This window comes from Labeo rohita, chromosome 25, assembly GCF_022985175.1.
Source record: "Labeo rohita strain BAU-BD-2019 chromosome 25, IGBB_LRoh.1.0, whole genome shotgun sequence".
Lineage (NCBI taxonomy): Eukaryota > Metazoa > Chordata > Actinopteri > Cypriniformes > Cyprinidae > Labeo > Labeo rohita.
In genome coordinates, this window is record NC_066893.1 from 19,254,533 (window position 1) to 19,274,349 (window position 19,817).

The following is a 19,817-nucleotide window of genomic DNA, read 5'->3' on the forward strand; positions in this document are numbered from 1 at the left end:
ATCAGTCAATTAGTCAATTATTTTTAATTTAAAAGTCTCCCAAAAACATTGTCAGAAGAAAATGTCTGGGTTAAATTTTAATTCTAATTTAAATTGAAAAAAAAAAAAAAAAGTTCTAAATATACATTTTTTACACACACATACACACACACACACACACACACATACACATTTTTAAATTTATGAGGAAATTGTTTTGCATGTCATGTTTATATTTAAAATAACTTATTTTTACACATGCTCACAAATACACACACACACACAATTTTATTATTTTATTAATTTATTTTTTACATTTTTCCCTTATGGCAAATAAAGATATCTAAGCACATTTAATTGTCCCTAGCCCAAAATAATGTGTTAATTAATGAATAATATGTAAAATAAAATAATATAAAATAAAACAAATATTAAGTGTATATATATATATATATATATATATATATATATATTATTATTTATTTTTTTTTTTTTTTAAGAATTAATTTTGACTCTGTATTCCCATTGTTTGTTTGTTTTTAAGAAAGAAAGAAACCCAAAGAAAACTTGCAGTGTAACACAATTGTCTTTTACAAATGTGCATTCATTTTTTATAATAATTATTGAACTAAAATTAAATGTTTAAACAATGTGGTTAATTGTCATGAAATTATAACATTAGAAAAGCTTTTTGATTTATTTTTGTATTCTTATGGTTGTATTGATATAAGCTGTCTAACATATTTTACTTCATGCTAAAGACAGTTTCCCTTTTTTCTTCCTTCCTTTTTGACAGTTTTGATGTGAAATAACACTTATTTTTGAGTTTTTTATCTTCACGTCCATTTCACAGTTCTATGGTACCTCAAACAGTTATTGTACAATTCCAGCCAAGCAGGAAGTGAAAGAACAAATATGTATGAGAGTCCGTCAAGAGAAGAAAATCCAAGGTTACAGGATAAAATCCCTTAGCTTATTACCGTACAGTACCCACTCAGATAAAACTGAATAATACATCTCAGCAGGTTCTGATACCTGAACCAGGCAGGGATTTCATTTATTCAATTTCTGTTTTCATTTGTTTTGCTCTATCATGTGTTTCAAGATGGTGTAGAAAAACCATGTCTGAAAAGATTTACTGTTACCAATGTTTACAGAAAATAAAATGTTAACTGTATAGCACTGCAGGAATCGGGATGTAATCATTAGGTGCCTCGTGATTCATTTTGAGTTTGATTCAGTGAGCAGGGCTCGACAATAAGGAGTGAAAAAAGCTTGGGACAGCTGACGAATATGTCACTGGCCCAGTCGGGCCACTGCCGCCTCGTCACGAAAGTTTATCATTTTCACGTGTTTTTTAACCCTAATAATTTAAGATTTTAAGCGATCACAGAGAGACGCGTCTCTGACGGACAAATAGCCTACAAAGGTATTAGCTTTTCATCTTTTCATTTTTAATAAAATATTAATAATAGTTAAAAAAAAAAAATTGAACAATAATGTTTGGACTTTAGTTAGGCTAGTAGGTTTAGGTGTGGTATCAAAATTGGAATCGAGAATTGTACAATTTTATTTGGTATGTAAACATATAAGCTTATTTATTAAAATAAAAGATAACATGAGTCAAAAACAATGATAACAACAAGTATTGGATTTTTTTTGTGGTAGGGCCAGTGAAAATTTTGACCAGGCAAGTAAAAATTTGAACCACAGGGCCAGCAGAAAAAATCCTTAGCGTTGAGCCCTGGTGAGACTTGAAGAAATTTCAAAACGATTCTTAAAGCAATAGTTCACTCAAAAATAAAAATTAGCTGAAAATTTACCCCCCCTCATCCACACACCACTTCAGTCCATCAGTTAACATCCTGTGAAGCGAAAAACTATCAATCTTCTATCATAATCCTGCTTTTGCAGGTGAAAAAGTAAACTTATCTGAATCAGGAGAGAAATATGCACAGATCAAGCACTGTTTATAAGCAAGAACAGTTCAAAACAAATATGTTGATGGATTTTGCGGGTGCACTTTTTCACTAGATAAAGTGTTATTATGGACTTTTTCACTTCATAAGATGTTAATTGATTGACTGGAGTGTGGATTACTGTAATGTTTTTATCAGCTGTTTAGACTCTCATTCTGACGGCACCCATTCACTGCAAATACTCTATTGCTGAGCAGATGATGTAAACTCTTCATGTTTTTAATGAAGAAACAAACTTATCTTCATCTTGGATAGCCTGAGGGTGAGTACATTTTCAGCAAATATTCATTTTTAGGTGAACTTCCCCTATAAAGCTTCACGTTTTCAGCATCACTGCTCCAGTCAGATACTCCATTCCCGGGCTTTTGTTTACTCCATTGTTTCTCGGCCTTCAGAGACTGTCATTTTAAAAGGAGTCATTTACAAAACAGTCGTAAGTGCATTAAGTCATCACGCAGGAGGAAATGACTTTGTGGCTGACTGGAAATGAACAGGTGCTCTTTTACATTCATTTAGCGTCGCTTTCAAGCGAGGAAACAAATTGCTGCGGGGAAAGTCCGGCCTAATCCTGTTTATTCCTTTTTTTTTTTTTTTCCTTACAGCGATTTACATGCATTTGAACCCGAATCAGCTTTGGTCTGGTCCGTTGTGTCGTTTTCAGCGAGACCAAGTAAACATCTGCGGGTAAAAGCGGCCTAATTAGGATGAAGTCGATGTCCTGTATTCCCAGCTGCTCGCTATGTTTAGACAGACGACGTCTAGCGTGGGTAACCTCTTCTCCTGAGTGCCCTCTCAAAACGCAACCTGTGAGGTTGAACGCAACACAACAGTTGGCGTAATAAGACAATTAGCCTGCGCAATTTGTAACTTTCTTAATTGCGCCGCAAGCTGAAAGCGCTTCCAACGCGCCCATCACCTGCTAATTGTGAACCTATCACTCACTAGAAAATGGAGAATGGGAGAAAACAAAAGGCCTTTCCCTCTCTCCATTTTTGTCTCAAGCTCTCTCGTCGTCTTTTTCGCTCCTGATTAAATAAATGCTTTTTAATTAGTTTGGAAGTAACGCGTGTGTTCGGCATCCTTTGTCTTAATCTTCACCGGTGCCTTCTGTGGTGCCTTCTCTCGTACAATCGAGTGCGCTGAAATATTTACCGTCGACGTTGGACGCCTGCCACGACGTGGAATTGCCTCGTAGCCCTAAATGAAATTGTCCCTAATATGTTTCTGCTGATTAGAGCTGGAAGCTAATATAAATCCTTGAGTGCTGTCCGTTTGTCAATATTTGTTTTTTTTCCTCTGAGAATTAGCTGTCCTGATGAGGAAAATAGTGGAGTGGCTTGTAACTTTGGGCTGTAAGTGTTGATGTTGGACAGTGGCTTATCTGAAACTCCTGTTTGGAGTAAATAGCAGATGCCATCGTGGTCGGCCATATGGAGCTGGCTGTCTCGCAGCAGACTGAGAGCTGGGAATGGAAGCAGGTGGAAGGTACAGAGATTAAAGAGTCGCTCGGGCTGCCTTACATCGCCATGAGTTGTGCTTTGCTAGCTGTGGTTAAATCTGCTCATTTTGATGTTTCTATTCGTGTTTAAGATGGGTTATCAACTCGTGTGCAACATTAGAGAAGGTTACTCTTTAATTAGGTGTTAGTGTGTTACTCTTTAACAAATGTAGGAAATTGCATTGCATTGGACTTTAATCAAACACAAACAAAATTAAATATTTATTATCATTATTATTATTATTATTATTATTATTATTATTATTAATTAATTAATCAGAATATAAACGTAGCACAGTTAAGATTGCTTTTGAAATGTTCTTATTTAAATAAACTCAAATAATAATCCTAATAATATATAAAAATAATAAATACATAAAATAAATATGTACTATAATTTAATAAATTCTAATAATTATTCAAATGCAATACTACTACTACTACTACTAATAATAATAATAATTTTAACCTAATTGGAATATTTAGTAAAACCATACAAAATAAATATTTACCAAAATTAAAAATTGTATTTATTTTAATTTAGTAATAATAATAATAATAATAATAATTTTAACCTAATTGGAATAATTAATAAAAACCATAATAGTACCAGGGCAGTTAAGACTGTTTTTGTAATTTCCCTATTTACATAAACTCAGTTTATAATCATAATAATATATACAATTAGTAGGTAATAAATACATTAAAAATAAATATTTACTAAAATTTTAAAATTAAGTTGTGTTATGTATTTATTTTAATTTAATAATAATAATAATAATAATAATAATAATAATAATAATAATAGTAATAATAATAATAATAATAGTAATAATAATAATAATAATAAATATTTTTTTAATTCATTGGAATATATAATAAAACACAAGGCAGTTAAGACTGCTTTTGTAATTTTCTTGTTTACATAAACTCGACTAGCAATCATATTAGTATATAAAATTAATAAGTAATACATTGATAAAAATATTTACTAACATTTAAATATTAAATTGTAATCATTTTTAAAATGTAATAATAATAATAATAATAATAATGATAATAATAATAATAATAATTTTTAACTTGGAACATATAACTTGGAATATAACTTTAACTTGGAATATATAATAAAACCCATAATAGGACCCAGGCAGTTAAAATTGATTTTGTGATTGTAATTAATCAATTAAATGAAAACTCATAATAATATAAAAAAATATTAAGTAATAAATAATAATTACATAAAAGTAATTATTTACTAAGATTTAAATATTACATTGTAGTAATTATTACAATGTAATACTACTACTACTACTACTACTAATAATAATAATAAAGTAAACACAAAATGAAATATTAATAACAATACATTGACCATAAGTGTGAACATTTTTTAACTGGATTGGAATATATATTTATAATATTTATTTTAAACTGCATTATTTAAAAAATAAATGCATACATACAAGTAAATAAATATTGTATAACAAACAAATATTCAGATAAAATCAAATATATTATTTTAAACTGTAATAAACAAATGTATGTATTTGGAATTACTTGGAAAACATTCATGCATATTTATTATTCTAACAGTTTTCTGTATGAATTGATATTCTTGCATTCAGTTGACATTCAATTCTGTATGTCAATTTTAAAAAAAGAATTTTTTTTTTTTTTTTTTGGTTCTGCTTCTTTTTTGTGTTGTTGTTTTTTTTTTTTTTGTTTTGTTCTGCTTGTGTTTCATGAATGAGGCCTATTGTTAGTAATAGTTGCTTTTGTGTTATTGTCATTTTTTTCAAGGCTCTAATTCTTACTGAATAGAAGCGTGATCTGTGTTTATTTATTTATTTAATATATTTAAAGTAGTTTTTGCTGTTGAAAAGTTTGTCTTCATGATATAGTTTGCATGCAACAGCTAATACCCTGCATGAGTTCAAAATCTTCCACACTGCCTTAAATGTACCATTGACAGTACACTAAAAAACAAAACAAGTCTCCTTGGAAAGTCTCTTTGTTGCTTTTCATTTCTCATGGTGACTGTGCTATATGTTGTTCTATTGATCACATTTCTTCATAACATCCAGCGATTATCTGGACATCAAAGTCAGACAGCAGATGATCATCTCTAGATTATCACCTGCCGTCTGTAATGTTGTGGCAGTATTTATTAGGGTGTTTGAGGTTACATTCCTCACTCAAGGGCAGAGCAGCAGTAAAGCTCAGCGGGGACTTGAACCGGCAGCAGACTGGTTGCTGCTCCATTAGTCTGCCCAGTGGACCAAGCGTGGCTTCATTCATCTCTGTATCAGAGGCAAAAATCCACCTGATCTTTTGTGTTTAGATCATTTCATACTGCAGCTCCCAATGGGCGTTTACACACAGATTCTGATGTAAAATGATGCAAATGTGTGTGCGTTGTGTAAATGTACTCTACAGGCATACGTTTGAGCAGTCGGGTTAAATGAAATGCATTCAGAGATCACAGCATCTGTCTAGGATAAAAGTGATGAAAGTACATGAATTCTAAAAAACAAATTACATCAAAGGGTTGCCTCAGTGAGTCATGTTTTGCAAGCTTACATTACCTAGAATTACCTTTTATAATGTAAACACAAAATGAAATGGCATTTACCTTCCTAAATGTGACACATTTAGGAATTTGTATTTTATATAGAGTCTTTCTTTCTTTCTTTCTTTCTTTCTTTCTTTCTTTCTTTCTTTCTTTTCTTTCTTGCTTGCTTTATTTGCTTGATTGTAATATCAATATATTTAAATTCATGTTTTTTTTTTGTTGTTGTTGTTTGTTTTTTATAATAACAAAATGTAATAATAATAATAATAATAATACTTGATGTATATTTACTTGATAACAAGAACAACAATTAAGGCTGTTTTTTTTTTTTTTTTTTTTACTATTTATTAGTATTACTACTACTAATAATGTTAAAAAGTAATATTAAAAATTAAATAAATATTATTCACTAACATTTTATTTATTATATTTTTTTATTATAAATATGTGTTATAAATTTTAATATTAAAGATTAAATAAATAAATATTTTCCACAAATATTTATTTTAAACAAACATTATTTAAACAATAAATTAGACAGGATGTACGGTGTAAATATATAATACAATTAGGACTTGATAAATTGTTTTGCTTGACTGTAACAATATTTTTTATGATTAAATATTATTGTTGTTATTATTATTAATTATAATGTAAACAGTAAATTAGACAGGGTGTATGATGGAAATATATAATACAATTAGGACTTGATCAATTATTTTATTTGATTGTAATAAAAATATTTGTATGACTATTTAATATGATTTATTTTTATTAGTAGTTTTTGTTTTACTGAAAAATTAATGAATACTATTAATCTTAAAAATTAAACAAATAAATATTATTCACTAACATTTTTTAAAAATAATAAATGTTATTAATATTTATTATTATTAATAATATTATTAACATTTCATGTTTATTTTTTACTTTATTATTTTATTTTGCTTGACTGAAAAATGAATAATATTATATTAAATATTAAGTAAATGTAAACAAGGAATGAAATAGGATGTGCGATACCCCTTTCCTAAATATATAACACATTTAAGACTTGATAAATTGTTTTTCTTGATTGTAATAGTATTTATTTACTAAATAATAACTACATAAATTATAATTAATAATAAAAAAACCAACAACACCAGTTTATTGTTATTATTATTATTATTAAAATGTAATAAGTTGTTGTTATATTTTTGTTTACTTTTACAATAATTAATTTTTTGGAAAAACATACAATTTTATAATTCTTCTAATTATAATTTCTGTGTGAACTGTTAAAAACTTATTTTGCAATAATAATAATAATTAGAAGGAGGAGGAGTATTTGATGAATCATGCACAGTAAGACCAGGTGCATTTATAGAGAACTGCAAATAGGTTCATTTTTGATTTCATATTGCTTTTAGATTTCTCCTGTTTTTTGGGTTTTTTTTTCTTATTTTTCTTTTACTCTTTATGTCATACCAGAGTCGGTTTTCGGTACCATATTCCTTCAACTTACCTGATCAGGCTGAGTGACAGCAATCTGACTCATGAAATTCACACGTCTCTCAATCTCTGTTTTGCAGCACCGCCCGCAGGAAGACTGTCACACAATCCGCTCAATCTTTCTCTCTCTCTTTCTCTCTTTCCCCCTCTAGATGTACAGCACATTAAGCGCAGAGACATCGTGCTCAAGAGGGAACTGGGCGAAGGGGCCTTTGGGAAGGTGTTCCTGGCAGAGTGCTACAACCTAAGCCCCACTAAGGACAAGATGCTGGTGGCTGTCAAGGTAAGAGATGATCCCTCCATTCCAGCAGGGCCGTGGCGCTCTCCAGTTACACAGGACTCATTCCAAAGGTCAAGCCCCTTTTTCTAGCCCCCCTCGAATGACATATAAAGTTGATCCCCCTGTGCCCGCCAGAGAGGGCTTTCTTTCGGGGAACGATCGCTAGATGTCTTGGTGGTGGAGGATTTGTTGACTAAGATCAATGATGGAAAGAGCTCTGCTGTGCTCCGAGGAGAGATCAGCTACAGTAGCGTTTAATATTTGGCATTGATATAAGGTTTGGAAGGGTATTAAGATATTGCAATGCTGTGGTTTAGTCTTCATGACACAGACAGAGAGGAATGAGTCACCGCTGTGGGCAGACGGTTCCTGGATAATGGTTTAACATGGTTTACCACATGGGACTGTTCACCAAGGTCAAGGAACTCAGCATCCAGTGAGCTTGAGGCGCTCTATTGAAGATGGTCTCTAGATCAATGCTGGTCTACAAGTGCATCAGTTTGGCTGTCAGTTTAGAAATGTCAACGTTTCAAGGTTTCACAGATGCTGACATGTTGAAGTAACTTCTATGTATTATTTAACTGTGAAGTCAAAATTGCAAGATGGAAACTTGGAATTCAGAGGAAAAAGTCAAAAATGTTAGATGTATAGTTGGAATTCAGTGGAAACAGTCAGAATTACGAGATTAAACTTGGAATTCAGGGGGAAAAGTCAGAACTGCGAGATGTAATCTTGGAATTCAGGGAAAAAAATCAGAATTGCAAGATGTAATCTCAGAATTAAGGGAAAAAAAAGCCAGAATTACGAGATTTAATCTCAGAATTTAGAGAACAAAAGTCAGAACTGCGATATTAAAACTCAGAATTCAGGGATGTAAACTCGGAATTCAAAGAAAAAAATTCCCAAATGGCAAGATGGAAACTCAGAATTCAGGGAAAACAGGCAGAATTCCTTGATATAAACTCAGAATTCAGGAAAAACAGACAGAATTCCTCAATGTAAACTCGGAATTGTGAGATGAAAAACTCGGAATTCAGGAAAAAGTCATAATTGGCATATGAAAACTCAGAATTCAGGGGAAAAAGTAAGAATTGAGAGATTAAAAAAACTCAGAATTCAAGGAAAACGGGCAGAATTCCTTGATGTAAACTGTGAATTCAGGGACAGTAGTCAGAATTATTAGATGAAAAACTTGGAATTCAGGAAAAAAGTCATAATTGCCAGATGAAAAACAAGGAATTCAGGGAAAAAGTAAGAACTGAGAGATAAAAAACCCCCTCAAAATTCAGGGAAAGCCAGAATTCCTTGATGTAAACTCAGAATTCAGGAAAAACAGGCAAAATTCCTTGTTGTAAACTCCAAAGTCAAGGAAAACTTGGAATTCATGGAAAACCATCAGAATTGTGTGATGTAAACTTGGAATTTAGGGAAAAAAAGTCATAATTGCCAGATGAAAAACTCGGAATTCCTGGAAAATAGGCAGAATTCCTTGATATAAACTCAGAATTCAGGGAAAACAGTCAGAAATGTGTGATGAAAACTCTGAATTCATGGAAAACAGTAAGAATTGTGGGATGAAAAGTCTGAGTTTAGGGAAACAGTTGGAATTATGTTATGTAAACTTGGAATTCTGGGAAAACAGGCAGAATTCCTTAATGTAAACTCGGAATTCAGGGAAAGCAGTCAAAATTGTGTAATGAAAACTCGAAATTCATGGAAAACAGTGAGAATTGTGTGATGTAAACTCTAAGTTCAGGGAAAACAGTTGGAATTACGTGATGTAAACTCAGAATTCAGGAAACAAAGCCATTATTGTGAGACAAAAAACTCGAAATTCAGGGGGAAAAAAGTTGCTGGTGGCTGTAAGAATTGTAAGATGAAAACTCAGTATTCAGGGAAAATAGTTGGAATTGCATGATTTGAACTCAGAATGCAGAGAAAAGTCAGAACTGCGAGATGTAAACTCAGAATTGCAAGAAAGAAAGTCAATGAAAGTTATATCTTTCAGTTCTGACTCTTGGGGGGTTATAGATATCTGGACATAATGTTACCAGCATCCAGATCTCCCATGTGTTCCTCTTTTTCATCATCTTTGAGATGATGCTGGCTATCATGTTTGTGGAGCTTTAGTCCAGGTCAGCTGGAGAAATAAATCTGGAGCAATAACACTGTCTTCCAGTGACAGTTTATCATCCCTCAAAGCGTGTTATTCTGAAGACGCCGTGATCAAGAATGATGGAGCTGATGTTTTCTTTCTGAGTCCTGTGATGGTGTCAGAAGATGATTCACATGTGCAGAAGAACACAAGCAACTACATGCCCTGCTTTACCACCAACCTACTGGAAGAAAATGGAAGTTCTCTAATATTTCAATTTCTTCTTTAGACAGCAAGTGTCCTGCGTTCTGAAAAGTCCCCAATTGAAAATCAGAGATCTCAACACATACATTCCTCAATAGGTTTCTCTGAGACAAAACTATTCTATTCTTGGAGGAACCTAATAAAAAATGAGTTCAAGCTGCAGTCCTTTTAATTTTATAGCTCTATACTTATACTGTAATTCAACAATGGTGTTGTTTTCATCTATTTTTATTTCACCCAAGGAACTATAGGAGAAACATCTGGTCTGAGGCACAGTTGACACTTAAAGGAAACCTCAGCTTTGAAAGAGCAACCTCAGAGCAATAAAACGTTCCTCTGGGAAGCCGCTTGGCTTCGTCGGCTTCGTGGAGCTCCATCACAGCAGCTGTTGTTTGAAAGCCGTCCAACACGAATTCAGAGAGGTCAAGTTTTTCCTTGTATTTTGGCCAAAGAGCTGCCAGCATCTCTCTCGTACCTTTGCTCTCCCCCATCTCCACCTGATGCCCAAGACCTCCAGACCCTTATTACGAGTGACAGCCCCCCAGGTGGTGCTGGATTCGTCCCCTCTGCTCTCTCCAGCCTGTGCAGGTGGCCAATTTTGCAACACAGGGGTAATAAAGCATTATGGATAGGGATAGATACCTCGCCATCTGCGAATTGGTTCCCTCATCCATCTCCGACGCATGAACCTCTTTGCAATTCCTGATATGGATTAACCCACGGTAGCTCTAATTAAAATTAAACTGCGAGCTCTGAGGGCGAAACGCAATTATAACATAATTGAAGGAGCGATTCCTCACAAACACACAGCGATGCAAGTCTGGCTGCGAGAGGGACTGGGAAACCAATTGACATATCACGGCCAAGGCCGCAAAGGGGGGTTATTTTTCTGTGAATGACGGGATATGAGATGACAAAAAGACGGATGTGTACAGGCAACTATTTAATCTTTCAGAAAAGACAAAGACAGGCGTGAGCAAATCAGAGACGCCATGCTGGTCATTTGTGCATCTTTCTTGGAGCCCCGAGGTTTGGTCCATGAATATGTGCATTTAAAATTCTGGAAAATATATGAACTGTTATGAAAGAATATGTTACATGAATAATTGAAAGCACTTTGGATGTGTACAATATCGGTGCAGTATTTGTGTTAACTCAGCTCTGTTTTGATTATGCATTTACATCTGTGTCAACGTTTTAAGGTTTCACAGATGTGGATATTTATATTCTGTACTGAATATAATTTAGCAGCACCATTTCTTATCATGTCATTCATTTATAAACTACGATTATTCATTCATTCATGTTAAAATTAAAAGAGATAAACCACATTTATTTTTATATTTTCGTAAAGATTATGAGTAGAGATAAACTACATTTATTTATTTGTTTATGTATGTGAAAATTACAAGATAAACAACATTTATTTATTTATTCATTTTTTGTAAAAATTACAAGTAAAGAGATAAACCACATTTATTTATTTTTATTTTCATGAAAATTTCGAGTAAAGAGATGAACTACATTTATGTATTCATTTAATTATTATTTTTCTGAAAATCCCAAAATAAAGAGGTACACTGCATTTATTTATTTATGAGAAAATTCCAAGTAAAGGTATAAACTAAATTTTTTTATATATATATATATATATATATGTTTGCTTGTTTGTTTTTTGTGAAAATTCCAAGTAAGTTTATAAATTATATTTAATTATTTATTTATTAGAAAATTCCAAGTAAGGAGATAAACCACATTTATTTTATCATTTTTCTGAAAATCCCAAATAAAGAGATACAATACATTTTTTTTTTTTCATGAAAATTCCAAATAAAGAGAGAAAATATATTTATTTATTTACTTAAGTGAAAATCAAAGTAAACTGATAAACTACATTTATTTATTTTCTTTCTTGAAAATTCCAAATAAAGAGATAAACTATATATTTTCTTAAGTGCAAATTCCAAGTAAACAGATAAAATACATTTATTCATTCATTTATTTATAAGAAAATTCAAAGTAAGCACATAAAATACATTTATTTATCTATCTGCAAATTTCAAGAGATTATATATATATATATATATATATATATATTTTTTTTTTTTTTTTTGAATATTCCAAGTAAATAGATAAACTACATTTATTTATTTATTTATTTGAAAATTCCAAGTAAAGCGATTAACTACATTCATTTATTTATTTATTTATTCCCCATTCCTTGGTGCCCTGAGATTTAGTCCATGAACGTGCATTTACAATTATAAATATATTATGTTTATGAATGTAGCACTTTGGACATCTACAATGTCTGTGCAGTAATCTTTAAGTCAGCTAATCTACATTTTGATTATGCATTTAAAAATACTGTCAAAAATAACTCTGCATGCTCCATTGTTGTGTGGCATATTGTATGTCGTTCGAGATTCATAAACCATTAGAGGCGGAACAGTTTAGATCCAGATTAGTTTGAGCGGTTAGTCTCATTAACCTGATTAATTGTTCACTTGAATTATTTATTACCGACCAACTCATTTAAGCTCCCTTAATTAATTTACTTGTACCATGAGTATCAAAAAGTAATAGCAAAGGCACATGTAATTCCTAGATATACACAATAAATCCTCTCATATCAATTATTTGTTTTTGAAATATGGATAACTTTCCTGAAAATCAACTGTTCTTAAGTATCTAGCTATTATTGTGGTTTTAAGATAACAAACTGACCGTCTTACATGTCTACACAGACCCTGAAGGATCCCACCCTCGCGGCAAGGAAAGACTTCCAGCGGGAGGCCGAGCTGCTGACCAACCTTCAGCACGAGCACATAGTGAAGTTCTACGGCGTCTGCGTAGACGGAGACCCGCTCATAATGGTCTTCGAGTACATGAAACACGGAGACCTCAACAAGTTCCTCAGGTTAGTGGCTGTTGTAATGCAATAGTCTTTGCGCTTTACTTGGGTAATGATTGCTAATATTGATTGAGGCAACAGACCAAGTAAAATATAATTATAGATCCACTTAAAGGGACAGTTCACCCAGAAATGGGTACCTCATGTTGTTCCAAACCCGTAAGATTTTCATTCATCTTCAGAACACAAATTAAGATATTTTTGATTAAATCCGAAAGCTTTCTGACCCTGCAACACAACTGACACGTTCAAGGCCCAGAAAGGTAGTAATGACATTGTTAAAATAGTCCATGTGACATCAGTGGTTCAACTGAATGTTATTTTCTTGTTGTTGAGATGTAAAATCCAGCGTTGTGATGTCAGCAGTTCCCATCTGACTGTGATTGATAGGTTACAACCTTCCTCAGAGGTATTGTACAAGCGAAAGGAAGTGGATACAAAGGTGTACATGGTTTCTGACAGAGCCCTGTCGAAAGAGCAGAAATTGCTTTCTCTTTCCAGCCAGCAGGATTATGGGGGATAACAGGTTTTGTCAAAACTGCTTCATACGTAATGACACTATAAGGCGCTACATTCGTGAAAGGGCAGAGAAACTGACAGGGATGCAAATCGAATCACACAGCATACGTTTCCTTTGAAGAAGAAAGTAATCTATTGGTAACTTTAATGTACATCGCACTGGCATAAAACGGCAGCATTAGCTTTCACATTGATTTGTTTCGTTCTATATTCATGGAAGTCGTTTGTATTCAAATGCAGTCTTTTTTAAGTGTGTTGTAAGCGTTCAAATACTTTATGGTAATGACAGAATTTAAATCATACTCACAGAGCTCATGGTCCAGATGCAATGATCCTGGTCGACGGACAGCCGCTGCAGACCAATGGGGAACTGGGTTTGTCTCAGATGCTGCACATAGCCAGTCAGATCGCATCAGGGATGGTCTACTTGGCATCTCAGCACTTTGTGCATCGTGACCTGGCCACACGCAACTGCCTGGTGGGCAACGGGCTGCTAGTGAAAATCGGAGACTTTGGAATGTCAAGAGACATCTACAGCACTGACTACTACCGGGTAAGAGCGCTGTTTTTGCAAATGCTTGTGTGAAATGCACCACCAGTCAAAAGGAAGGAAGTAGGTATACATCAGAGGCACTTCCTTCGAGAAGACAAAGGTGTAGTAAAAAAAAAAATAATACAATGAAAATATTACAAAATATAAAATTAAAGAGTGTATAAATAACACAATTTGAATGTCCAAAGAAACATTGTCCGATAGCGACACAAAGCTGGTGAAGTTACAGCGAGGGTACGCGTCTCTCTCGCCTCCACTGAGCCCATTGAGTTTTAACAGACCCCCCTAAAGCATTCAGTGAGTTTGTTGGAAAGTAACTGAGAATGAATGGGGGAAAGTCACGTAAGATCCAATCCTGATATGACTGGATATGACTGATTATGTTTGGCTGTGATTGGTTCAAGTGATAAATCCCGCCTTTTGTGTTTTTGCGAATCAGTCTGAATGAACAATATAGTGGCGTTAACGGGAAGACTAATTTAAAAAAGTAAACAACTCACACACTGTGCTGGGAGTAATGTATTACAAAAGTAACAATATTACAGTAGTATATTACTTTTTGCTGTAATGCAGTAATATAACGTATTACTTATACAATTTGGGTATTATTATTACTCATTACAATCTCAGTAATGCAAGTTACAACAGTATATACCTTATGGTTAAGGGTCATCGGATGCAAAATTCACTTTTACATGTTGTTTGAACATAAATGTATCTCAACCACCCTATTATGATAAAAATCCACCCAGTGGTATTTTTGTAATCTTTATAAGAAATAACCCCTTTTTCAAATCAAGCCATTCTTAGCTTCTTGTCAGTGTGACATCCCACAACAGTTGATTGACATGACCGTCTTACCTTAGACCCGCCCTGACTGAGCTGTAACAGTCCGCCATTGTGTCAATTCCGGTGCAGGGGAAGACAAGAATGTCTCAGATGTGGTGTTCTGTTGTCGGATGTTATAATGAACATAGCAGTCGTCATTTACTCCCAATATCTGAGCTGCTGAAGACGCAGAGGATTAACATTGCTTTCGTTTTAGAAGGAAATGCGTCCACCGATCTACATAAATGCGTCTATTTTTGCGCAAATCATTCGTGATGCTGCTTCACCTACAGCAGAAATGAGTATAAGGGTCTTTCTTAATGATGTGCCAGTTAGCAAGTTTTGCGGCTAAATGCAGCTAAAGTAAACACACCGGCTTGTCACCCCACAGTAGAGAGGGGCGGGGCGGAGCATTTAAAGGAACATGCAATAGAACTGCTTGCTCTGAATTTGACAAGGTAAAAAGGGTGTTGTTTTACACTACCACTGAGAAACTGTAACCAAAGTATGCTATAGACTTCTCATTAAGACCCTAAAGAATCATATCAACTTGTGGAAAATGGGCATCCAATGACGCCTTTAAGCTATTAAAAAGCATAGCTGAACATAGGTTCACAAATAAAACGTATTGTTTAAGTTGTTAATGCCTTGAGTTATTATTTTGGAATAAATGTAAAATTCTTAAAAACACTAACATAAGAGATTCATACTTGGCAGAAAAAGGGAAAAAAAACCCAGAAAATTAATAAAAAAATTTCTTCTTAAGTGTATTTAAGTAATGTTTATTTAACCAAGAAAATGTGACTGGGACCAAAAAACAAACAAACAAAAAAAAAAAAAACAGTCAGTCTTTAGTGTCACCTGATCCCTCAGAATCATATTATATATCTTATTATTATCAATATTAAAAACAAAGTTTTTGCTGAATATATTTTTGGAAACCATGATACAGTTCCATTCAATAGTCTGATGTAAGAAATAAATACTTTTATTCAGCAAGGACACATTAAATTGATCAAAACATTTTTGACAATAAAGACATTTAAAATGTTACAAAATATAAGTAAAAGGAAAAGTAAACGTTGTTCTTTCAAACATTATAGTAATCACTGAATTATTAAGGGGGAAAAAAAAAATAGCAAACTAGCAAATTAGCATATTAGAATGATTTCTGAAGAATCATGTGGCATTAACGTACAAAATTACTGGAAAAAAAAGGTTTTTTATTACAGCATATCCCGATATACTCTGAGAGCAGTCTGAACGTGTATTTAGCTCATTGATTAGTCAACAAATATCCACAAAAAACAAATTAACCCTTCGTCAACTGTGGCTTAGGATGGATCCATAATTGCATGCATTATTACTCATTTTTTAATGACTTCTGAAAAGTTGTAGTATTGATTTATTCAGCTGCTTTAGTGCTTTGAAAGACCTTAATCAAATTGTTTATTTACAATCATTAGCTTAGTCATACTAAGTGTTAATTAAGAAAGTTAAAAAAAAAAAAAAAAAACCTGCATATTTGTACATTCAAGTTACATTTTCAAGATATTAAAGATATAAACATAAATACAAACAAACACAGTCCATTAAACATTTGACCAACATCTGAATCATACACACAGCTTTGAATGCAAGCTTTGATGAGCTCTGTGACCATTTGTTGGGTGTTTTAAAAATACATTTAAGATGTTAAAACACAAATTATCATATGAATTTTGTTAGATATACATCTGTGATTTACCCATATTAGATTTAAATTGAGTGATTAGATTTAAAGGGATTTTTGGATGAACTGTTTCTTAAAAGTTTGAGTGTGAATTCAGACTTTTATCTACAGTTCTGATTCAGTCGGGTTGGTTGGCTCAATTATATGCTTCAGATCCATCGGCACTTTACAGAAGATCCTCAATCAAAATCTTGTCATTTCTTGACACAGACAGAGGCCTCTCGGTAGATTTGGCCTAGATGACAGAGAGCTCAATTTGCGAGCTGAGGGCCCTAAATGAATTAAAATGTATGTCTTCACTTAGCGCTCAACAAGAGGATGAATGAGTCGGCGCTGAATTTACAGAGCTTCTCTATCGCTCGACTAGATTAAGTTGATTTGAACATGATTGTTCATCTCGCTGCTTTGAATGTGACTCCCATTTTTAGGGCAGTGAAGTTAAATGAGAATTTTTCTCACTGTCAGAAAGCAAGGAATAATTCAGGAGCCAAACGTAAAGCAAACGGCTTAGTTAGCATACATCCAGATGCTAGCGGTAGCTTGAGTTGGTCTTTTCACTGAGGAGACAATGGCAAACTATATCAATTCTTACAAACATTACATTATTACATATTACACATTTAAAATAAAAATACAAGCATTTTTTTATAAAAATATTTTTGTATTTGCATTATTTTTTTTTATATTGTATTATTTTGTTTTATTAAATAAAAAAAATAATAGTAACAATAATAATAATACTTGTGTTGTTGTTTTATACATACTATATTAAAAATATATAATTTTTTACATTATTTTGTGTTTGTTTTCTAAATGTATTGCTTTATTTTATTGTTTTGTGAGATATATACATATAAAACAACCAAATGCATATTTCACAGTTTTTACTAACAAACTTGTGTTTTTGTTATTGTTATGCATAATAATTATTACTTTATTTTATTATTATTATTATTATTATACACCTATATTATGTGTTTATTATTATTTTTATTATTATATACCCAGTATATTATGTTATTATTTATTTGAATTAACATACTACCACTACTACTACTACTACTAATAATAATAATAATAACAAGTATTGTTTATATAATAATATGTATTATATAATATAGTAGCTAAATAATAATAATAGAAAACTTATAATAATAATAATAATAATAATAATAATAATAATAATAATAATGTTTTTTGTTGTTTTAAACGGACTATATTAAAAATATATATATTTAATATTATTTTGTGATTGTTTTGTAAATGTGTTGCTTTATTTTATTGTTTTGTGATATATATACATATAAAACAACAAAATGCATATTTCACACAGTTTTTACTAACAAACTTGTGCTTTTGTTATTGTTATGCATAATAATGGTAATTAGTAAAAAAAAAAAAATGATATGTATATGATGATAATAATAATAGTAATAATAATATTTTTATTGTTAATATTATTAAATACTATATTATGTGACATGTGTTGTTATTTTTATATGTGTTGTTATTATTATATTATTATTAGTTACCTACTAATAATACATGTTAATATTTATTTAAATAATAATAATAATTATTATTATTATTATAAACCTACTATATTATATGATACATTATTCTTATTACTGTTGTTGTTGTTATCATTATTGTTATTATTAGTTACCTACTATATTATGTAATTTATGTTTATAATAATAATAATAGTAATAATAATTGTTATTATTATTACATACCTACTATATGATACATATTATTATTTTTATTATTATTTACCTGCTATATTATATAATACACTAATATTTATTTTAATAATGATAATAATAATAATAATAATAATAATAGTTATTATTACTATTATTGTTATCATTATTATTATATACCTACTATATAATGCATGTTAATGTGTATTTAAACAATAATAATAATAGTTACATTATTATTATTATATACCTACTATATTATACAATACATGTTATTATTTATTTATTTATTTATTTATTTATTTATTTATTTATTTATTTTTTAATACATTTATCTAATCTTGCGTACCCCAAGGTGGACATTGTGACTGGAAGCAAACAAACAAACAAACAAACAAACAAACAAACAAACAAACAAAAACTGAGTACTTTGGAGCAAAAAAAGCCTAATGACCAAAAAGCAGAAGCTGTTTACAGACTTGTGCCTCAATAACTAAAGTATTTCTAAATGCAGACAAGGATTTCTGCTGTGCCCAGAGCATCAGTTCTAATTGCAAAGGAGGAAATATGTTACATTAACAGTAAATGTCAAATAGACCATTGCATCTCATCTCACTTAATATATTCTGTGGCTTACTTTCTTTTAATGGCACTGTGAAATGGCAGATTGCACTCTGCAGCACAAAAGAGACAGCAATCAATTTAACGTTCCCAACAAACAGGAAGTGACCCAAACCATCACGGCATTGCACAGAATAAACTAAATATACATGCGGTTTACATGCGGCTGCAAGGCAATTGGCACTGATGTATAAAGATGAGCAACATGAGATATATAAAAAAAAATATTACATCCGATGCAGAGATGACTATTGATGAACTAGTTCACATTACTCTTATTTTCTAGCATTCTCAGAAAGCTGTACTGGATTCCTTTGAGAATATTATTTATATGCTATTGCTGTCTATGTAGAGCGTCACTTTGCTTCTATGCAGGAAGCAGAGCTTTTATCACCATATCCTTAATTTTCACATGACCGCAAACCTGATCTGCAGGTCTGTCATAGTAGCTTCCAACTGCAACGGATATATACGGCTCACATCTCCGAACAGATATAAACCAAAATGGCATCCAACAGCACATCTTCTCCGACATCGGTGACATCCTGACGTGTTCATTCTCCAGAAAGAACCTCCACACGGTGGTCTCCTGGGAATGAACGCGGTCGGTTAGCCCAGAGTCAGTATTCATCAACAGCCTGACTTCCTCATCCATGTAATGATTGTGGCATATAATCTCACTTGCAGAAGGTGCTCAATAAATTTGTGCTGAAGGCCAGGATGTAAGAACCAAACACCTTGGTTCCCTGCCAGCAAGACCTGGCAGAGCAAAGTCGAGCTACC

General features: G+C 32.1%; 1 protein-coding gene across 1 annotated transcript in view; it reads left to right on the top strand.

The window, feature by feature from the left end:
* The window catches only part of ntrk3a (neurotrophic tyrosine kinase, receptor, type 3a), a 285,676-nt gene that overhangs the window by 252,145 nt on the left and 13,714 nt on the right, over positions 1–19,817 (top strand). Inside the window, exons 13-15 of the mRNA XM_051099016.1 lie at positions 7,678–7,808; positions 12,912–13,084; positions 13,907–14,150. Coding sequence (XP_050954973.1) covers positions 7,678–7,808; positions 12,912–13,084; positions 13,907–14,150 — 548 coding nt within the window. The remainder of the gene's footprint in view (positions 1–7,677; positions 7,809–12,911; positions 13,085–13,906; positions 14,151–19,817) is intronic.